The sequence below is a fragment of the Heterocephalus glaber genome, unplaced genomic scaffold, assembly GCF_053883595.1.
Source record: "Heterocephalus glaber isolate CG9 unplaced genomic scaffold, H.glaber_assembly_v1.0 deba00001442, whole genome shotgun sequence".
Lineage (NCBI taxonomy): Eukaryota > Metazoa > Chordata > Mammalia > Rodentia > Bathyergidae > Heterocephalus > Heterocephalus glaber.
Genome location: NW_028258296.1, coordinates 13371497 through 13392714, shown reverse-complemented (window position 1 = coordinate 13392714; position 21218 = coordinate 13371497). Strand labels below are relative to the sequence as shown.

Sequence of the window (21218 nt, the reverse complement as noted above, 5' to 3'; positions counted from 1 at the left end):
ACAGCGTCTGCCCCGACAGGGCCGGTGGACACAGCTGTGTGTCCTCACACAGCTTCCCGGAAACCGGGTGATTTCTCTCCACGATGAAAGCACAGTTTCCATCCTGTCGCTGCCGCCATGTCTCTGAGGCTTTTAACTTAGGTCTTAAATAAAGGGGCCCTGAAGCCCCCAGCACCATTTGTTTTGGGAAATGAAGCCCTCTGAGGAGCCACCCGCACAATAGGCTGGCAAGGGGCTGCCTGGTCGAGGCGGGGGGCTGTCACGGCGCCTGTCACGGCGGCCACGCTGTGACTCAGAGCCTGTACCACACTGCACTTTGAAGGGGCTGTTCTGAGCGGTGTAATCTTTATGCTCAATCGCAAATGCAATTGTTTCTCTTTGTTCTTTGAGACGGCCTCACTGTGTAGTCCAGGCTGGCCTTGAGTGCGCAGCGATCCTCCTGCCTCCTGCCTCTGCCTCAGTGATCGAGGCCGACTTGGGGCCCGACTGAACTGCAGGGAACACAGGAGCATCTGGACTTGGTGGCGTGGCCTGAGCCCTGGGGCACAGGCTGAGCGCGGGCGAGTTCCCAGCGCCAAGGCCAGCGCCGCGCGGTCTGGTCTCCGCCGCCCTCCGGACGCGTCCCTGCGCCCTGTCTTCCCGGCAGCCGCCTGCCCTGCAGAGCGGCTCCTAATCGCCTCTGCAACGCTCCTTCTTGGCGGAACCAAAAACCTGAAAACGAACGAAAGCTTCCGCCGGGGCGCGCAGTTTCCCGAGGGCGCCTTCGGTCTCTGAACGTCGCGGTTCCCGGGCTCGGGTCGGCGAGAACAGCGCGGCCGCCCAGCCCGAGGCCGGAGGCCGGGCCCGAGGGTGCCGCGCTAAGTTCTGGGATCCGCGGGCTCGGGCCCGGAGTGCAGGAGGGGACGGAACCCACCTTTCCGCTCCCTCTGCCCCGCGGAGCGCCCGGGATCCAGGCGGGGACACGGACGCCCCGGTCTCCATCTTGGCCGAGAGCCTCGGGGCCCGCGCCTGTCCAGCGTCCACGTCGGCCGTGCGGCCTCCCCAGGCCCGGCTGCTGCCCACTTCCGCCCGGCGCGGCCTCCTCCGAGCCACCGTCCCGGCCTCGGGGCCCAGGGAAGCGGCCCTTCCCGGGCGGCCCTTCCCCCGACCTCCCTCCCTGCCTGCCTGAGAAAGGACGAACGAAGTCTTTTCCCGCCACAGACCCCTAAATGCTGAGCTCGGTTTCCTTCTACCCTGCGGACAGTGCCCGCCAACACCCACCCTCTCCGTTAGCTCCAGGGCGGGTTCTCCAAGTGCCCCACAGACACTGGACGCTCTGTTTTCACCATAATACTAAGAACTTACTTGCTTTTCATTTACGGTGTGGGACCAGCGATTATAAAACTATGTTAAATAAAAACATTAGTATCCAACCAACTAGCCATTGTGTTCCACCCTATAATGTCTTTGCAGGGAATGGGAGGAAAACAAGGAAGGAAGAAAGAGAAGAAAGAGAAGGAAGGAAGAGGGAAGGAAAGAAGGAAGAAAGGGTCAATAATATCACTTAAGAACACCTTGAGGGCCGAGCAAGGGGGCACAGCTGTAATCTCTGCACTTGAGAGGCTGAGGCAGGAGGACTCCGCTGAGTCTGAGGCTAGCCTGGGCTACATGCAGAGTTCAAGGCCAGCATAAACTACATGGTGAAACCCTGCCTCAAAATTTAAAAAAACCAAAAAAACACCTTGAGGAAGCAGTAAAAAAGAGATTAATTTATTTAATCTTGACCCTTACTCCATACCATTTTAATGTTTTTCATGACAAAAGAGAAGTATGCACAGAATCCTCTAGCACACCTAGGAATTCTGAGTTGCTCAGGGAAAGGAACTTGTGTGACTGAGCGGTGACCTAGTAGCTTTTTAAATCGAAAACTATTTCTAGTTTTTGAAAGATCATTTTATCATGCAAATTATGGATATTTTTTATGAGTACCTGGCAGACATTTTTTTGAAAATAAAGCCTGTTGCTTCAAGAAAAACAACTGGCAGCATTTGTTGCCAATGTTAAAACATTTCAGCCTAGATGAGCTGCTTATTAGCGAATGACTTAGCTCCGACGGCCTCCCGTGGAAATGGGAAGGCCGGTCTGTCCAGGTAGCTCGTAGAGCTCATTGCTTACCAGCGTTCATCTCAGCGCCAAGGCTGACCGTGTCCCTGAACACGGAGAGCTGCGGACTCAGACAAGGTCCACCGAGGGGCAGGTGTGGCTCTGGGTATGAATCCATGGAGACCGAGGTTAGGGCGCATTTCGGGTGTGAGTAAGCAATGAAAAGCGAGAAGAGAACAAGAAGCCAAAATAGATTGGGTAAGATAATGACCAAGAAAAGAAAGGAAGGAGGGAGGGAAGGAAGGAAGGAAGCCATCAGAAAAGGCTGTGAAGACTGTAGGCATCTCTTAGCGGGACACAATGAAGCTCTTTAAAGAATGTATGTGCTTTTTTGGGGACAGGATCTCGCTCTGTAGCCCAGGCTGGCCTCAAACTCTTGGCAATCCTCAGCCTCCTGAGAGCTGGGATCACAGGCGTGCACCAGCACCTGGCTTCCTTAAAGTATATTTTCACATTTTCCAAATATTCTCTGACTTCAGCAACAACTGAGCCTCAGTCTTGTGCCCCAGTACAGGTCCTCATCTTTTCTGCGGGAACCACTGAAGCTCACAGAACCCCGTTTCTACCCTCTGGGAGTCTGTCCCCTGTAAACTCGGGCTGCTCTTGCAGGTCAAGCAGACGCATCCACAGGCGCCCCGCCCGGAGACTGCCTGCTCTCAGGCCGCAGGCCGGGGGTGGAGAAGGCGGCCTGGGTTGGCGGTCATGTACCCTTAGTCCATCCCGGGGGATCTGCAACAACTCCTCTGTCAGCCCCAATGCCACTTTCAACTGCTGTTTCAGGTTGTTATGGAAACAGACCATACTGCTTCCTAAAGGATTCATTATTTCCACAAATATATTTTTCTCTCCTCATTCTAGGGCATCTGGAGGAGCGAGGCAGACACCGGGACGGAGCAGCCTGGGAACGAGGCTGGTGACTAGAGGAGACGGCTCAGGGAGCCAGGACTTCCGCCCGACCGTGAGGAGGATTCGATCAGACAGCTAAGAGCCCCAGAGGGAGCCAGAGACTGGCAGGAGCCTGTGACCGGAAGTGCAGCCCAGGAGAGCCTGAGCCGGGCCCTTGGAGCTGGCCCTGACGGACACTTCCGCACAGGGCAGGGTGCCTTAGGAGCAGTAATCCCGTGTTAAGAGTAACAGTGACATCTGCGGGGTCCTATGGAGCTAAAAAGCTTCTGCACAGTAAAGGAAACTAGAGTGAAGAGAAAACTGACAGAACGTGAAAAAAATGTTTGTCGCTCCTGCTTAGACTGAGGACTGATATCTAGAATATATAAAGAACTCAAAAAATTCAAACCTTCCAAAATAAAAGACTTAACCAAAAAGTGGGCAACAGAAATGAATAGACACTTCTCAGATGAAGATTACAAACGGCCAATAAATACATGAAAAAGTGCTCAACATCGCTGGCCATTAGAGAAATGGAAATTAAAACAACACTGAGATCCCATCTTACTCCAGAAAGAATGGCCATCATCAAGAAATCAACCAATAATAAATGCTGGCAAGGCTGCCGTGGGGAAAAGGAACCCTTCTACATTGTTGATGGGAACGTAAAATAGTACAACCAACACTATGGAAATGCACATGGAGATTCCTCAAAAACACTAAAACTGGGAATTCTATTTGATCCAGCTATTCTCCTTCTAGGTATCTTCCCAAGAGTTAAAGTCAGGGCTGGGGATTAGCTCAGTGGTTCTGCCTCTGGCCGAGCAAGGTCCTGAGTTCGATCCCCTGTACCAAAAAAAAAAAGCCATCATATTATAGTGATGTATGCACACCCATGTTCACAGCACCACAACTCATAATAGCGAAATCTTGAAAGTGGCTTATACATCCACCAATAGATAAATGGATAAAGAAAATGCAGTATTTATATACAATGGAGTACTACTCTGCCATAAAGAAGAATAAACAGTCATTTGTAGGAAAACATGCATTTTGAGACTATAATGTTAAATGAAATAAATCAGAAACACAGCTCACATATCTCATGGTTTCTCTTATATCAGAAACCCAAATTATAAATAAAAAGCAAAATAAAAGATAATAAGAAAGACTCTGGCTAATAACTACTCCAGCTGTGATTCTTCTAGATGCAAAGGCAGAACTTCAAAAACTGAAAAAAAATTCAGTCATTCAGACAAAACCACTGTTCCACTGCAACCTTCATCCTTACTGATTAAAATCCACAATTTATGACATCCTCTGTGCTTTCATAAGCTTGCTTCAAACTGACCTGTGATAATATAGCCCCAAAATATCATTCTACCACCTGACGACACACTGGTGTTTAGGGTAAAGTAGAAGGAGACATCCCCTTGTACCTTCTGCCTAAACAGTACACTGAGATCTTTTTTTCCCTTTAAATATAACCAGAGTAGTGACTGACCCATGAGCTAAAATTCAGGACAGTTTGGCTGATACAAGAAAAACCTGTTCCCACAGCGACAGTTTTGAGTGTGAGTCTCAAGCTCTGTCTAAGACCAGAGATTTGCTGTTGCTTTGACTTTCTAGAGGCCGCAGAACTCTGGGACAGGCCATCCGAGGTCCTTGGTTCTGCCCAGACAGCCAGACTGGACATTTGAAGATGCATTTCCTAATTCACCTCTCAACTAGCATCACTGCTGGAGGCAGGAACAGCCACCACACAGTGGACCGCGCCATTGTTAAAGCTTTCGGCTTCACCAGATTACTAAAAAGGCAGACTTCTCTCCAGTACCACAGGGGTCCGACTTTGAATTTGTACAAGTTTAAAGGATTTATCCTTCTTCTCATTTGATGTCTTATATAAAAGCCAAACAGCACATACAATAAATACATAGTGCTCAGTCTGCATGCTAAGAAAACATTATTAAAATTTATGTGGGAAAGGGAGTTTTTTATTCATTAAGTTTAGGAATACAGTATGCTGACATTCATCATTGGGAACTTGTACCTTTACATGATGTATCCTAGTTTTTATTTTCCCCCCATTCCCCTGCCCTCCCTATTTACAAAGACTTTGTTTCCGTTTTTTCCTTTTCTCAGATTTATTCCTTTCCTTTCTTTCCTTTCCCCTACCCCTCCCACTTCCCCTTCCCCTTTGGACCTTTTCTTCCTATTTCACATTATCTATTATACATTTTGATCCTCATTTACACTTTGTTTCTCATACCAGAGAAACTATTCGGTATTTACACGTGTGTCCTATTTACTTCACTTAATAAATAAATGGCCTCAGTGTGCTATAAATGTCTTTATATTTAGACATTTAGCTATAAATGTCTCTAGTTTCTCATTCTTGATGGCTGAGTAGTACTTCATTTTATTTTAAAAAACCCACATCTAGTCACCAGTTGATGGGCTGGAAAGGGAATTTTTAGTAATCTACAAGCACTGCTGACTTTAAAAATGATGATACGGGTTCCTCTTCAGAAGACACATAGCACATGTTTTACTTTTTGGAAAAAGGACGCAAAATCAGCGTGGGAGGCGTCCATCCAATTCCTAAGGTCGAGGTCAAGTGGAGGCCGCAGCTGGCGAGGTTTCGGAGGAAGCCTCTCTTCCCTCTGGCCTTCCCACTGGATCCACCCCATCTCGGCTCAACCCTCCCGTCCTCGGGACCCTCCCCACCTTCTGCTCAGCCCTCTGCACTTGTGCGGCTCGCGATCTCAGAGTCCCCAGCCCGTCCGCAGCTCTGCGTGCTTGGCCACGCGGGTCGGTCGCAGCCACAGCACACGAGAGCCTGGGCCGAGGGCCGCAGCCTTGGGCCCTGCTCGCCTCCCAGCCCCAGGTGAGTGGATGAGCCTGACCGGACCTCGTCTCTGGGCCTGTTTCCTCTTCTGATGGAGAGTGGGGTCACACAGAGGTTTCCCATGCGCGGTGCGGAACGAGACTCCGAGCTGATCCACTTCTCTCCAGCACGGGCGCCGTTCTTGGCCCACTCACCCCACAGGTGCAGGTCCCTTGGCTATTTCCCACATAAACAGGCGCAGTTTTGTAATACCTGAATGACTGGCAGGGGAAGCGCTGCCTTCTCACGGCATCTGCATTCTCCCTCAGCGCCATGCTGCGCCCCAGCCCAGTGCTCTGCCGCCCAGCTGCACCCGGTTCCCAGGCACTGGACACGGCTGCACAACTTCCGCTCATTTTCATGGGGGAAAACCGGAAGTTTGCTTTCACACTTATCAGCTACGTGAGCTTGGATAATTTCCTTAACCTACCCGAGTCTCAGTTTTCTCATCTGTGTTACAGACTTGTAATACAAGTAGGATTAAATGAAGTAACCTGTAAAGATAGCAGATTACAGTGATACATGCACACCCATGGTATAGCAGCGCAAACGGAATAGCTAAATCTTGGAAGCAGCCTATATTCCACCAACAGGTAAGTGGATAAAGACAATGTGGCACTTATACACAATGGAGTACTACTCTGCCATAAAGAAGGATACATTTGAGTCATTTGTAGGAAAATGGATGCACCTAATGTTAAATGAAATAAATCAGACACACAAGCTTAAATATCTCATGGTTTCTCTTATATGAGAAACCCAAAGCATAAATAAATTAAAGAACAAAATAAAAGATAAGTAATAGAAAACCAAGAGATGGATCTTTTGCAAACGGAAGGGGACCAAGAGATGGAGGGAGGGAGAGGGAGAGGAGGGGAAAGGGATGGAAAAAGAATTAAGCTGCGAGGAACCAGCCATTGTGCACTGCAAAAACACACTAACAAAAACAAGGCACACCCGACCCAGCAGGTGCTCAGGTTAATCCCACATATGTTTAATCCCACAATTAATTTATCAGTGGGTTTCATATACCACGGCACAGAACAAATGGGACTCCCTCTTCCACCCCCAGTGTTCTGGGGATGGGATCCAGGGCCTGGCGCCCTTAGGGAGCTTTTATTGTTAGTGGTGTGGACACAGAGCGCAGCTACGCAGATCTATTGAATGTGTGGTCACGGACACATTCTGCTTAGAAATGAGAGGGCTGGTGTTCACACAGGCAAGGTGTGTGTCAGAGTTTAACACACGGCAGCTTCCTAACCTTGTAATGAGCTTTACTATTGTACAGCCACACTCTAAGCGGTTTGAGTTCACAGACCTTGAACTCAGTAACTGCTAACACCTTTTGGTTCAAATACCTGTGACTCTGGGGTTCCTGGAAATGAGTGGGCCACATGGGTCCTGCTGAAAAGATACAGGACCAAGCCAAGGATGTAGCTCAGTGGCACCTTGCCTGCCTCACAAGCTCAAGATCCTGAGTTCGATCCCCAGTACCAAAAAAAAGAGAAAGATACAAGACCTAAAGTATAAAACTGAGTAAGTGCAGGAGAAAATGTGGAAACCTTGAGGGTATTATTATGACCAAAAAATAAAGACAACTTCCAAACGGGGAGAAATGAACCTTTTCCCACTACTAAGTTGCTATTAACAGCAACTGTATTAGAGAATTTGAAGGCTGTTACTCACCCATAATGAAAATAATTTTACATTTCCTCAAATCTTCCACGAGACCTTTAAGATAAGAATAATTTAAGTTATTGGTAAAAAATACGGCATCGAAGTCCTGATTTTACTCATGTTATGAAAACCCTAATCTTATAGTTTTTTTCAGTAAGAAGCTCGAACTTGAGCAAATGGGGTAAAAGGCTACAGTCAGTAGGCACTGATGACTATTTTAGCCTTATTCCCAGACATAGGTAATATATTTTCATTTTAACATGTGCTATCAATCTTATGTGGTAAAAGTGATGTCATTAAACAGTATGAATCACAAAGCAGGCTAATTTTAAAACTTCTTTCAAAATGTTCCTAAGTATCGTAGTTTGGTGCTATTGCACATTTGCTAATCTTCCTTTTAATAAAGAACAGTTAATGCATAAGTAGAATGTCTAGAAGACAGAGTTTTGAAAAATAGTTCCTATTTACAGCGAATTATGCTTTTTCCCATTTAAAGCCATGATATAAAATTTCCTTTTAAAACCAATGTAGTTGAGCAACAAGAGTGAGTTAACTTTCAGAGAAATATTAAGTAAATGATATGCAATACCAGTGTATAAAAAAAAGAATCTCAACAGTGACAGGTGAGGCCTGGGGTTTGGGAGCCCCTGGTGTAAGGGAAAGGAATGCATCACAGTAGGAATTTTAGGCCAAGCATGAATCTCTCTGGCACTGCGGAGTCCTAGAGGATTTATGGTTGTCGTGTTGTACTGGGAGCCTGAGGAGCGGGTGAATGACAGCTACATTTCTGGTCTGGCTACCAACTGGCTGGCTCTCTGAAAGTTTCTCCATCTCTAAAACGACTACGTTGAACTCAGTGACCGCAAGCACCTTTTGGTTCCAATACCTGTGATTCCGGGGTTCCTGAAGTGAGTGGGGCACATACGGAAACGGGCCCCTTTGCGATCACTCACTGGTCACTCAACAGGAAGGGTGATGGGTTTCAGATCCCTCCCTAAACAAAGCACCATCCTGAGGGACCCTGGCAAAGGTAAGATCACCTGGAGGGACGACTTCAACCCAGACTTGGATGAGGCACAGCTTCGTGAGCCCAGGCTCTCTGGGTTCGGAAAACACCAGTGGTTGGTGCTCAAATCTGGAAGCAGGACCTCCTCAAACTTTAAAAAAGTAAAATTTAGAGCAAGGGACCTGAGGACAAAACTAAGTCTGCTTCAGAGAGGAGCTGAGACTGGTGATCTCTCTTGCTTTAAGGTCGGAGGTTTTACGTAGACCTTTCACATGGCCAGAGGTCCAGCCAGCCATGACAGCACGACAGTTAGCATTGCTGTTTCCTCACCTGGGCCAGGGCTGGCTGAGACCAGGGGACAGGGCTTTTGGGTGGCTAAAGACCACAGTGGGAGCTAGTTCAGGCAGCTGTGACACTGGGAGAGGGGATCTGTATGAGCCACGCGGCAGCTCCCACTTCAAGGGCACCTGAAGAAAACAGGATGGTGAAAGCCAGCCATCTCCGCAGCTCTGATTCCGTCCATGGACTGGCTAATTCAGGGAGGTTTGGTCTAGTGTTTGCAACTGCAAGGTTTGGGTGGAGGTGAGGCAGGCTAATTCCATAAAGAACTCCAAGGCTTCCAGAAGGGTCTCCCTGATGTGTGTGGGCGAAGCCAGGCAAAACTCCAGCATGAAATCTGTGGGTGCTGGTGGATCAGGGATGTGGTTGGTGAGCATTAGACCTCAACGCCAGGATTTTAGAGCACCATGCTGTCCAAGCGAAGGTGCCAGGGCTGGCTGCTCCACTCAGTCAGACAGGGACTAGGGCCAAGAGAGTAATGGGGTGATTCTGAATAATTTATTGTCCTTGTGAATCCCTGTGCTAAGGGAGATGCTTTTCAAACTGCAAGACAACTGAGGAGACATGACTACTATGATGTAGGATGAAAAGCATGGAATTGTCGCTTAGACACTGAAGTCCGGGGGTGTTTGGTGTGTGTTGGAGGTGCCCCAGCCCTTGCACTGCATTCTAGACCTGGGCTGAGCCTCCTGGAGTGGCTCCCTGAGTTCCAGTCCGGGTGGGGCTCTGGGCCCTGGCTGGGCCTGACCCTGGTAGCAGTTGCTTTCCCTATTCCTCTGGGTGAGAGCTGACTGAAATGATGGTTGTGATTATTTAGAGAAGTTGTAGGTTTTTAATTCTCATCTTGCTGGTAAAATTGCAATTTTTATATTTAAATCAACAGGACTGTAGCTTATACTTTGTATTTATGTAGATGATTAATTTTGAAAGATCACTATTCTGACAGTTATAGAATTATATTTTAGTGGAATTTTTTTTGGAAGGGTAGTACTGGGGATTGAACCCAGAGCATCAGCACTGAGCTATGTTCCTCAGCCTTTTAAATAGTTTTTTTTTGTTGTTGTTGTTGTTGATTTTTGAGGCAGGGTCATGCTAAGTTGCTAAGCTGCCCAGGCTGGGCTTGAACTTAAAACCTTCTGCCTCAACCTCCCAGAGTGCTAGAAGTGGTGCTTTTACATACAAAATGCTATATACATGTCTGCAGGAATCCATTAAGAGCTGAGCAGAAGTGCCAATCCTATGCTATGCTGGAGGTGAGTCATAAGCTAGTCTCTACAGAGGAGCTCATGGTGAGTGGGAAAATCTTATGTTGTCTGGAGCTTTCCATTAAACACAGATCCACTGGAGTCCCTGAAATATGGGACCAGACTGCTGTCTCATGAGGCTGCAAAACTTGGAATCTACTTGCAAGCTGAAAGTGGCCATGGTGATCATGGTCTCTCGGTGCTTGTATGTATTTTGGTGTGATTATATTCCATTTCAGTTTTTAAAAATAGTTTTTAGTCAGTGATGGTACATTCACACAATGTCATTATCACAAATTATGGCATTTTTAATGACATGGGAGCATACTTATAATATGTACAAAATATTGGAGCCATTTGCATATACAGGTATTCTCAACTGTAAAACCAGCTATATAGAAAATACCCTGAAATGAAATGCACTGGAATGTTGTCCATGATCATTCATAGGTCGTAAGGTTTTAGATGTCTCTTATTTTCCATCTCAAAAAATTCCACAGTGTGTGTTAAGTTTATAACCAGGAAAAAGGAAACTGTAGTAAGCAATCCATCATTTCATGTCCCATGGAGACAGAGTTGATTCTTTGCACTTTGCTCAGTGACAGCTAAGTTATGGCTCACATTTGTGTGCCTTTCTTTGTGAATCACTCTGATGTGACTATGATTTTCATATACTGCTATTGTCATTATTATCAAATGACACTTTATCTACCACTGCATGCCGGGGGGATCGATGCAGGGTTAGAGTTGGGATTATTTAAAGAGCTTCATTACATACTTTCCGTGTTCACAGTCAATACTGTAAACAGATTTCCACGAACTGTAATGATGACAACCTGTTTTACAAAGTGGAAATGTTAGAAATATTTTTTTCTAGGGCCATTATGAACCTTATCTTTTCTGACCAGTCCTAAATTCAGATCCTTTTATCTGTTTTCATTTACAGGTGTAGCTAGTTGGGAGTAGATTTTTTTTTTTTTTTGGTACCAGGGATGGAACTTGGGACCTTGCACTTTTGAGACAGGCGGCAGAACCACCGAGCTAAATCCCCAGCCCTGGGAGTAGATTTTCATTTTTGTGAGACTTTTAATATGACAAAAACTACAAGGCAGTGTAGTCTTGGTGTGTGTTGGGCGGGTCCCCAGTGGTACACTGCTGAATGGTAGTGTGGTCCAGTTCAGTTGGAGAATGTAATTAAAGTTGGACAGCTCTCATTACTGGAGGACTTGTGGGGGCCTTGCTTTGCTAGTATAATGTGAATCTCCCAACGGGAATGGAAAGTAAAGCCTTCCTGGACATGTCTGAACACTAAGCATCTGAACACTGCTTCGGCAAGCATCTTGAGAGTCACATTCCCCGGGTGGTGAAGAAATGCCTCTTGGTGGCAAAGTCCTTTAATTCTTTCCCTGGACCCGAAGGAAGAGATCCACAGAGTTCCACTCCTACTCTTACTCACACTGTTGCTGTTTTACTATTCCTTAGCTGCTGTTTAATGAAGAAGTCATGGGCAAGGCCACCCTAATCCTTCCCGGTCTGCCCAGCAGAGGAACTCACCTCCCACAGGGTCCTCTCCAAAGACGTCTAGCTGGTCATCACCCTGTAGAGGGAGGCACGGCATGAGATGATGATACTAACAGTATCGTTCAAGGTCCTTACCACATTCATTAATGTACTTAAACTTCCAAACAGCTCTACGAGGGAGGGACTTCTGAATAAGTCCACGAGGGAAAACATTTTACAGATAAAGAAGCAGAATTCCAGAAATTTAAACCTGAGGCCTCTGTCCTTGGAGTCCATGCTTTTTGTAATTAAAGAGTAATAGTCAATATAGTAAAAATCAGTACGGTAATAATTAATAACAGTAATGCTTAATTTTCTTGGTGCATAAACTCTGTATGGATAGAAAAGTTGACTTCAAGAAGACAAAATCCTTCAGGGTCAGAAATGAGTGGCTAGGTGTGGTCACAGCTGTTTTGTGAAAATTTTATTTTTTTTGGTACCGGGGATCGAACTCGGGTCCTTGTGTTTGCGCAGCAGGTGGTGAAACCACTGAGCTAAATCCCTGGCCCTTGTTTTGTGAATTTTTAACTAGATGCTCCGTTTTCCTTACAGAGTAGCCCATAGTATTTGGGGAAAATTTGTTTAAAATATTATTAAAAGGGGCAGAGATTTAGCTCAGTGGTTCTGCTGCCTGTCTCACAAGCACAGGGTCCCGAGTTCAATCCCTGCTATCAAAACCAAAATATTGTTAAAAGGCATTTTTTTTGCATTTTCAGTCCCACCTCTGTGTCCATCTATCTTACTACCCCCATTCCCTCACCGTTTGTAGGTAACCATGTAAAAAGTTTCTTTCCAGGTACATAAAAGATGACTTCCATATGGCCAGGGACACAGGTGGCTTCTGTATATCCACATGACACCCATTTCTTACACAAAGGTAGAATGCTCTTATTACACATGTATATGTGTTCATGATGTGACACTGTAACACACTGTTGTTCCACTTGCCTTTTCACTTCCAGATGTATTCTGGAGACCTTTCTAGATGAATGTAAAATGTTCTCAGGAGAGAATGTTCTAAGTTGTACACTATTCCACTGTATGGTTGATACCATAGTTTTTGGGGTTTTTAAAAACTATTTATTTATTTAGCAGTACCAGGGGATTGAACCAGGGCTTTTGTACTGAGCTACATCCCCAGCCTTTAACAAATGCGTTTTGAGATAGGGTCTCCCTAAGTTGCCCGTGCTGGGCTTGAACTTGCTGTCCTTCTGCCTCAGCCTCCCAGGGTGCTGGGATTACGTGTACGCCATCACCCCCACCTTAAACCAGCCTTTTATTGATGGGACATCGAGTTGTTTCCAATCTTTACTATTTTTGGGAAAGTAGCCCAGAAAGTAAATGTGCATAAATGTCATTTTAGGGTACACGGGGTGGGGGGAGATGGTCACAGAGTAAATGTATTTATAACTTTGATAGCTTTTTTCCAAAACGCTCTCAAAAGGTTGTGCTCTTCTGCAGGGACAGTCTGTGGCTGGCACTCAACCCCAGCCTCTTGCCCTAATTCTCTTTGAGGTGAAGTCAGTAAACTGAGGCTGTCTGGGGGGCAGAACGCTCCCCCAGGTAAGGGTTGGGAAAGACACTGCTCCACCCCTTGTAGCACACAGGCTCCTCAGAGCCATTCCAGGTGGCAGGAGGCTTAGGCGGGGCAGTGTGCAAGTGGAGAGCTCCCTGGCAGTCGGCGCTGCTGACACTGGGCCCGCTGTACCCTGAGCTCCCTGCACCTGGCCTCCTCCATGGGCCCCCGCCGCTGCCTGGACAGCTGGCTGCCTGTCGGGTACAACCAAGGGCAGTGAATACCTGTGCCCAGACGCGGCCGCACAGTGAGAGGCTTGGTAATGACTGGGAGAAGAGGACCATGGACTCAGAATCTGCTATTCCTCCTCAAACAGCTGTTGAATATATCCAGGTAATGTCAAAAGGAGTCCTCTCCCTTACTTTTCTTTTTTTAACTGGATTTTTGAGACTGTGTCTTGCTGTGGAGCCCAGGCTGGCCTGGAACTCACAGTGATCATCCTGCCGCAGCCTCTGGAGTGCTGGGATTCCAGACATGTACCTACCACGCCCGGCTTCTCCCTCACTTTTTAATGTTACTTTTAGGTCATCAGATAACGGCCACCTGACAGCTAAGCTGCATCTGATCTTTCTTGATGTGGCGTCACATCTTGGGAGTTGGAGAGAGGTCAAGCTGAACTCACGAGCCAGTGAAACACACTATGAAAAGGCCTGTGTGGCCTCGTTGGCTCTGGAGCCTGCCCCCTTTTCATCCTCAGCTCTCGTTTATAGTCTTCTGTTTGCCCAAATCCTTCGAACAGAGCCTCACCTTATTTCCATGAAGTTGTTGAGAGTAAACAGGTTGCTGGGGCCTCGAAGCCCCATGTCTGAGCTGACATGAAAGCCAGGTGAGCCAGATGTCTCCTTGCAGGAAATTATTTTCCAGTGACAATCAGTACATCTCATGGTGTCCATGTGAGTCTTTTGTAAATAAAATTAACCTCACACTGGACACACACACACACACACACACACACAGGAGCAGTGAATGGCAAACACTTTTGGTTTTGGCAAACCAAAAGATGCCAACCAGCCCCTAAATCTTGTACTCAGCCAGGTATGATGGTGCACTCCAGTAACCCCAGTACTTGGGAGGCTGAGGCAGGAGGATCACCAAGAGTCTGAGGCCAGTATGGGCCACTTAGTGAGATCAAGGCCAGCTTGAAAGACATAGTGAGACCCTGTCTCAAAAAAACCAAAAAACAAACAAAAAAAACCCCAATCAGGGCTGGGGATTTAGCTTAGTGGTTCCAATGCCTGCCTCAAAAGCGCAAGGTCCTGAGTTTGATCCCCAGTACCAAAAAAACCCCCAAAATAACAAAAAAACAATCAATCAATCAATGATGCACTAACTCTTGCTTCTTTTCCAGTGTGCTCTGTGCTGTGCAGGAAAGGCATTCATTTTGGAAGCTCACTGGGACCAGGGGAGGGCACAGCCCATCCAGGAAGCACGAGGGAGGGTTTTACGCCTGGTGCTTTGAGGCTTTATCTTCAGCGAGTGGTCCTGGGGAAACCCAATGCTGTATTGACCCCTTCTACTCCGAGAGCCAGGGACACCTCTGGGTCACACACAAGCTTTTCCCGTGGTGCTGTTCCAGCCTGTCACCTTCTGTGACCAAAATCTCCATCAGGGAGCATAGCTCTGCAGGCAGCAGGGTGGCGTGGTGACTTTCCAGCAGGGCACTGAGTGGGACAAAACCCAGGTCAGACTCTATGTAAATGGCATTTATGACTCACAAATATGGAGCCAAGTTGCAGCCGCAGTGATGTGATTAATACCAGCAAAATCTCTAAGGCGATTCAGCTCGTCACTGTACTGGGTAGAAGTTGGTGACGGGGTGGGGGAACCTGGGGTCCTCCTGAAGGGGCACATGCAGAGCCTTAAGGGGACTCAGTGGCCTTTGGGGAAATGCAGGTTTGGACCACAGGCTTGTTCGGTGTCTCTCACTCACTCTGAAGTTGAGCCAGAACCGCACAGGAGCCACAGCTGCCCATGTGCATCCCGCTGTCTCTGTGGATGAGCAGGCTGGAGACTGTGTGTGTGGAGCCGGATTTGCGGGAAGAGCCACTGACCACTGCATGTTTTCCTTTGGCCTTGCAGTGCCTGTCCCTGCAGCTCCAATGTGGAGGTCTGGCCACTTCACTCCTAGGTCCTTGCATGACTGAATTTTAGATCAGGGAGATCCAAATGGAACCCTTAGCAGACAGATGGGCTCACCAATTGTGAGACACTGTGTTCTCTGACCTGCTTTGATCTCGGCATCCTTTGTACTCCTGGCTACAGGACCAATGTCCCGAGGCACTGTCAGGAGCGCATCATGGCAGGACGAGCAGCTGGCACTTCGCTGCAAGGCTGCATGCAGAAGTGACCTTGACCGACCCTCACTGCACTGCGGTGGATGAGGACCCCGGTGACCAGAGCTGGGAGGAGTCTGGGTGAGATAGGCTTGGATTCCCACTGTCCCAGGGGGCTCCCTGATGAACGCCTGCATCCTTGGTGACACCTTTCACTGCTGTTGGGGTGCCCGGCACAGAGCTTCCCCGTAGACACTTCTGACTTAGGGAGCCACAAAATGAAAGGTGTCCCGGGAGGTGGAAGGAAAGGGTAGTCGGCTGCTCCCTGGGGCAGCTCCCTCACTCAGTTACTGGTTTGTAGTAACCAGTGCATTTCACAGCAGGGCGTCAAATGGCATTATGAGGAAGAGGCTTATCTGACAACAAATTGTTGCAATAAAGCTTCATTTCTTACCCTAAAATTCACCCCAAAACAATGTGGCCAAAAAAGACTATTTTTTTCTTCTGATACCAAGTACTGACAACTTCAAAATGCAAAATAAATACATACATAAATCTAAACAAAAAATAAAAATAAGGAAAGGATTTCAGAGATTCTCTGGTTTTGGAGACAGTATCTTTTCTTTTACTTCTGATAGCATGGCACAGATTACATCAGTTCTGGAAAATCAGGAACCATGAAATGTTAGCATATGAGGATTTTCCTAGATTCCTACTTAAACTGGCCTGCCAACTTGTCTTTGGTTATAAGAAGTAACAGGAAACAAAACTGTCCTGTAGTTCTTGGAAAAGGAGCGGAGTCTCAATATGCTAGAACAACAGTTAAACAGAGGTGCTGAGCGTTTCCCCATCCCAAAGATGAACTTATTGGGATTTTTTCCATTATGCTTTCTTTAAAAAACAGCAACAGCAAAACACCTCACATGTAAACAATTTTAGAAATGATGCCCGGAGCAGTTATTTAGGAAGCACTGGAGCGTTTCTGACTGAGCACTCCCATCAGACCGTGGGGAACACCAGAGCGGGTGTGTTTGCCACTTGGCCTTTTCCAGAAGAGGAAGCCGGCTGGGAGAGGGGCCATGGCCTTCAGCGGAACGAGCAGGCTGGCAGGTCCCAGGCCAAGCCTGCGTCTGCCCTGCCTGGAGGGAGGAGACAGAGCTGACGCGCTGGCCCGGTATCTCCCCAGAGGACCCAGCAGGGCATGGAGCGGGTCAGCACCTGCAAGGTGGCCTCTGGCCAGAAAGAGGATGGCCCAGTGCGCAGGGAGAATCCGGATCACTGCTCATCCAGCGACTGGAGAAGGAATTCCCACGTTTTACTGGCAAGCTGCGAATGACGGTTTTGAAAGCCCTTGGCTCTGTGGCAAGAAAACATTGAAAACTAGAAACGGCTCCACTGTATCGGAAGGGAGAAGGAGCCTGGTCCTCCAGACACCAGGCTTTTGCTCTCTTTAAAGCCTGTTTTCATTTAAAGTAATGGGCAGTTCGAAAAAAATGTGTAGGAAGTGGTATGTCATTTGGTGACAACCAAGAATTCATTCTGCGGCAATTTCCCTTCTCAATGGCAAAGTTCACACAATTATAGGTCCACCCACTCACATTGCTGAGTAACCAGGAGGACAGCAGAGTGTACGCTGTGCCACCCTCTCTCCCGCCAAGTTAAACTGCAGGTTCCCCACACGAGCTGCTTTAAACAGGGGTTTAGGGCTCACTAAGAAATATGGCATTTTTCTTCTTTTATGTATAAATTGAAATGTTGGTGTTTCTAATAAATTAAAAAAAAATCTCCCTGTTTTCCCATAGGTTCCTGTTTCACTCTCTCAAATACATGGGGACTCCACTCTCTGCTAGAAAACTTCAGGAGAAACACTTCCATCTTGTCATCATTCAAACGCAGGTCGCTGTTAAGAAGGGCTCTGTGGCTGGTGGTTTAAGGAAAAGGCTAAGTTTCTGCTGTGATTTCTTCTCATCTAAGGTTAATGTTGGCCATTAAGTCCCATCAGGCTAGAGGCTGAGGAGAGTTACTTGGCGTGTAAATTTCTATTTTCCAATTCCTTGTAGGACAGAAATAAAATGGCAGAGCATTAGGCCTGGTTCTAGTAGTTTGTGTGGTGCTTAGATTTATTACTGAAGTAGAATACTATATATGTGTTCATGGATCCCATGGCTCCAGTGTATTTTGCCCTCTTTTTATTTATTTATTTATTTTTTGGTACCAGGGATTGAACTGAGGACCTTGCACTTGCGAGGCAGGTGGCAGAACCACTGAGCTAAATCCCTGGCCCTTTTGCCTTCTTTTTCTTGCATGCAGTAGGTGCTCAAGACTTGCTGTCAAAATAAAGCACCATTTATCAAACTCCTGCAAGGCACAAGAGTTGCTTTCACAGTTGTCTTATTATCTCATGCGAAGAGCATCAGGTAAGCTCTACTGTTCTTCGTGTAGGAGAGGATGAAGCCTGAGTATTTCTTACTTTACAGTTTTATCTGCTTTAAGGGCAGAAAAGACCGATGGGCAGTTGGAAACCTTTGGTGTTTGTCCTTCTCTGCAGCACTGTATTGAACTGTGGCACAGTAGTGGCAGTTACAGTCTCAGATGTCCACTCTCCCTGTGCTGTCACCCCACAGAGCTCTCATCCAGACTTATGTCTCCCCACCCTTGAGCCTGTGACCTGCTGCTTGGTTAAGAAGAGAAAGCGGAAGTGCTGATGGTGTGCTGGTTCTGGGCTGGGCTTCAAGGGCCCTGTGTGCTTCTGTTGTCCCTTGGCCTCCCCTAAGGACAAGCCTGAGCTACCTGAGGATGAGATGCCACAGGGACCTCGGTTTGTGTCCTCCTGCTGGAGGCCAGGCCAGGCCCACAAGGCCCTGGTTGAGCCAGCTGCTGGCCATAGCATCAATGAGAAGACAGGACCATTGGCTATTCTGTGCCCCATCTGTGCTGCATGTGTGTCTGTGTCCTTGCTAGAAACTGGCTTCACCTTTGTGGGCCAGTTAGGCAGGCCTGAGATCCACAGGGCAGGCTGGCAGGAATCTTGTTTGGGAGTCGATGCTGGAAGCGATCACAGAATCCCCTGTTTCCTAGGAAAAGGCCTCACTCCTGAGGCCTTTCAGTGTTGGGCCGAGGCCCACAGGTGTCGCAGGAGTCCTTACTTCAAGTCAGCTGATCCTATACTTCAATCATAGAACAGCACATGTTCACGGCATCCCCTGGCTAAGTCCCTGGTACTGGAGCTGGGCAACACCTACAGCTGTGGCTTGTGAGTGAGCGGAGCTCAGCCAAACCCAGCCAACCCTGGCGTCCAACCCTCACGTCTCTAGGGAAATAAATGGACATTGTTTAAGTGCCTAGGTTCCAGGCAGTAATGCAGCAAGAGTCAAAAGAATACACAGCACTTCTTATTCTGAAATGATATTTAAAAATCCCTTTGTCCAAGGACTTCTGCCCTTTCTATTTCAGACTTGCAGTAATTTTCCCGAGACAAAGCCTATGACAGGTAGCAGGGTGGTTTCCCGAGTGACCCAACCTCGATCTGACAGATTACTTGGAAGGCAGCCTTTCGTTCTCCTCTTTGTCTTAAAATCTTAGCACGAAGAGCCACAGGAGGTAAAGAGCGACATTTGACTGTCTTCTGAAAAGCCTTTGCCAAGGAGAATTTGGGGGTATTAAAAGGCACCATTCATCCCACTGCCCTAGCTCCAGCAGGCACAGGGGCCAAGGAAAGCAGCCTCTTCTTTCCTACTTCTGCAAGCCCCTCAGATACAATGTTGCACAGGAAAAAGAAAACAAGTGTCAGAGGGGAGGGGAAAGGGGCTCAGATCAGACAAGCCCACATGAGCATGAGGCTGAAGAGACAGGAAATCTGAAATGCAGAGCCAGATCCTTGCCACCGAGAGAACGCAGCCTTTTCTCTATGGTGACCCGCTGGAGGCCTGGCCTTGGGGCACGGTCGACAGGTACAGTTCCACAATTATGCACTGCACAAATATTCTTGCCCAAGGGCCCGAGTGGGAACTGAATCCACTCACCCAAGGGACGTGTGTGCTGAGAGGGGGGTGCATTTCTAATTTGCACAAAGGTACCATATGGGCCACCTGTGGAGAGCCTTGAGGTGAAATCTGACCGATTTTTTCCCATTTTATTTATTTATTTTTTCTCACACTGGGGATCGAACTCAGGACCTTGCACTTGTGAGGCAGACGTGATGGCACTGAGCTAAATCCCCAGCCTTTTTTTTTTTTTTTTCCCTTTTTTAATATCCAGAAGAGAAAATAAAGTATGGGGGGGCAGGTTGGAGTTTTACAGTTTTGGCAAATGCACACTCACGGTGTCATTCAGAGGTGCAGCCGCTCTTTACAGGACAACAAGGATATTTTAAGGCTGGAACCAACCCTTTCCACCAACGCTATTTCGTGTCTTTTCTTTGTATGAACAAGAATTACAGATTAGGTTCTCTCTTAGATCACCCATCAAAAAATACTGGTGTGGGGGGCGGAGATTTAGCTCAGCGGTTTCGCCGCCTTCTGCGCAAGTGCAAAGACCTGAGTTCGATCCCCAGTACCAAAAAAAAAAAAAAAAAAAAAAAAAGAAAACAACAAAAAAAAACTGGTGCGGCTCATGCCTTTCACCTGTAAAATGCGCCTTTATCTTTCTGCGGGTGGGCACCTTTTCTCCTCCAAAGCAAGACAAGGGCAGTTTCCTACCGATTCACAAATGCCACAGTTTACACTGCCAGAAACACATCCATCTTCCCAGATCCACACCATAGAGTCTCCCTCCCCAGCCCCGTGTTCCAGGGTGTACTTCTACATTTCTGCCTAATAAATCTGTTTATACCTCTAAAAATAAAAATAGTTAATAGTTCTAAAGAGGAGTAAATAGGTAGATCGTGCCATGGATTTGACATATTAGTACGATATTTATATTAAAAAGTCAGGTATGGAATTACCATTGTGAACTACTACATGTGTCCTTTAAAATAATATTACTATTAATTATTACTATTTTGGGGTTTTTTTGAGACAGGGTCTCGCTATGTAGTACAAGCTGGCTTTGGATTTACTACGAAGCCCAGGCTGGCTTTGAACTTGTGGCGATCCTCCTGCCTCGTCCTCTTGAGTGCAGAGATAACAGATGTGCGCCACCCCCCGCCCCCAGCAAAATAATTATCTTTTCCTAGAAACAATTTTTACCTTCCTTTGCACATCAGCTTGGACTTGGAAGGGGCTCCCTGCCCTTATTCTAGTGGCTGCCGAGCCGCGGGGCTGCATAATCATGGGGCTCAGGCGTGGGAAGGGGATTCTCGTTGTTGGGATATGGTCATTAGTCCCGAGGAGGAGGAATCCCGAGCCTCCACTGAAAAGGGAGAAAACAAGCTGGGGAGGACAGGGGCTGTGTCCCTGAGAGTGGATTTGAGCCCGGTCCTCCGGCTCTCAGGAGAGCTGGTGCCTCAGCCCACGAGAGGGCGCTCCAGAGACCCGCCTGCCTTGCCACTCAGGAATGACAGTGGACGCCTGACGTCACTTCCGGTGTAGGTGGGCAGTAGCTCTCAGGAAGCACCAGCTTGTCTTTAGATCTCCACTCCAGTGCAGGTGCTGCTTTATGTAACTCATTTCTACTCACCGCAGTGCCAGGC

The 21218-nt window shown here is 47.4% G+C and overlaps 1 protein-coding gene across 12 annotated transcripts in view; it reads right to left on the bottom strand.

Annotated features, from left to right (window-relative positions):
• Ak5 (adenylate kinase 5) overlaps positions 1 to 21218 on the bottom strand; it is a 210815-nt gene that overhangs the window by 9428 nt on the left and 180169 nt on the right. For all 12 annotated transcript variants that reach the window (XR_015451939.1, XR_015451941.1, XR_015451940.1 and 9 more), the window contains exons 9-10: positions 11735 to 11777; positions 7601 to 7645 (exon numbers count right to left, since the gene is read on the bottom strand). Coding sequence is in view for 5 of the 12 variants with exons in the window: in XM_013070955.3 (XP_012926409.1) it covers positions 7601 to 7645; positions 11735 to 11777 (88 nt within the window). In the remaining 7 variants the exon portion in view is untranslated. The remainder of the gene's footprint in view (positions 1 to 7600; positions 7646 to 11734; positions 11778 to 21218) is intronic.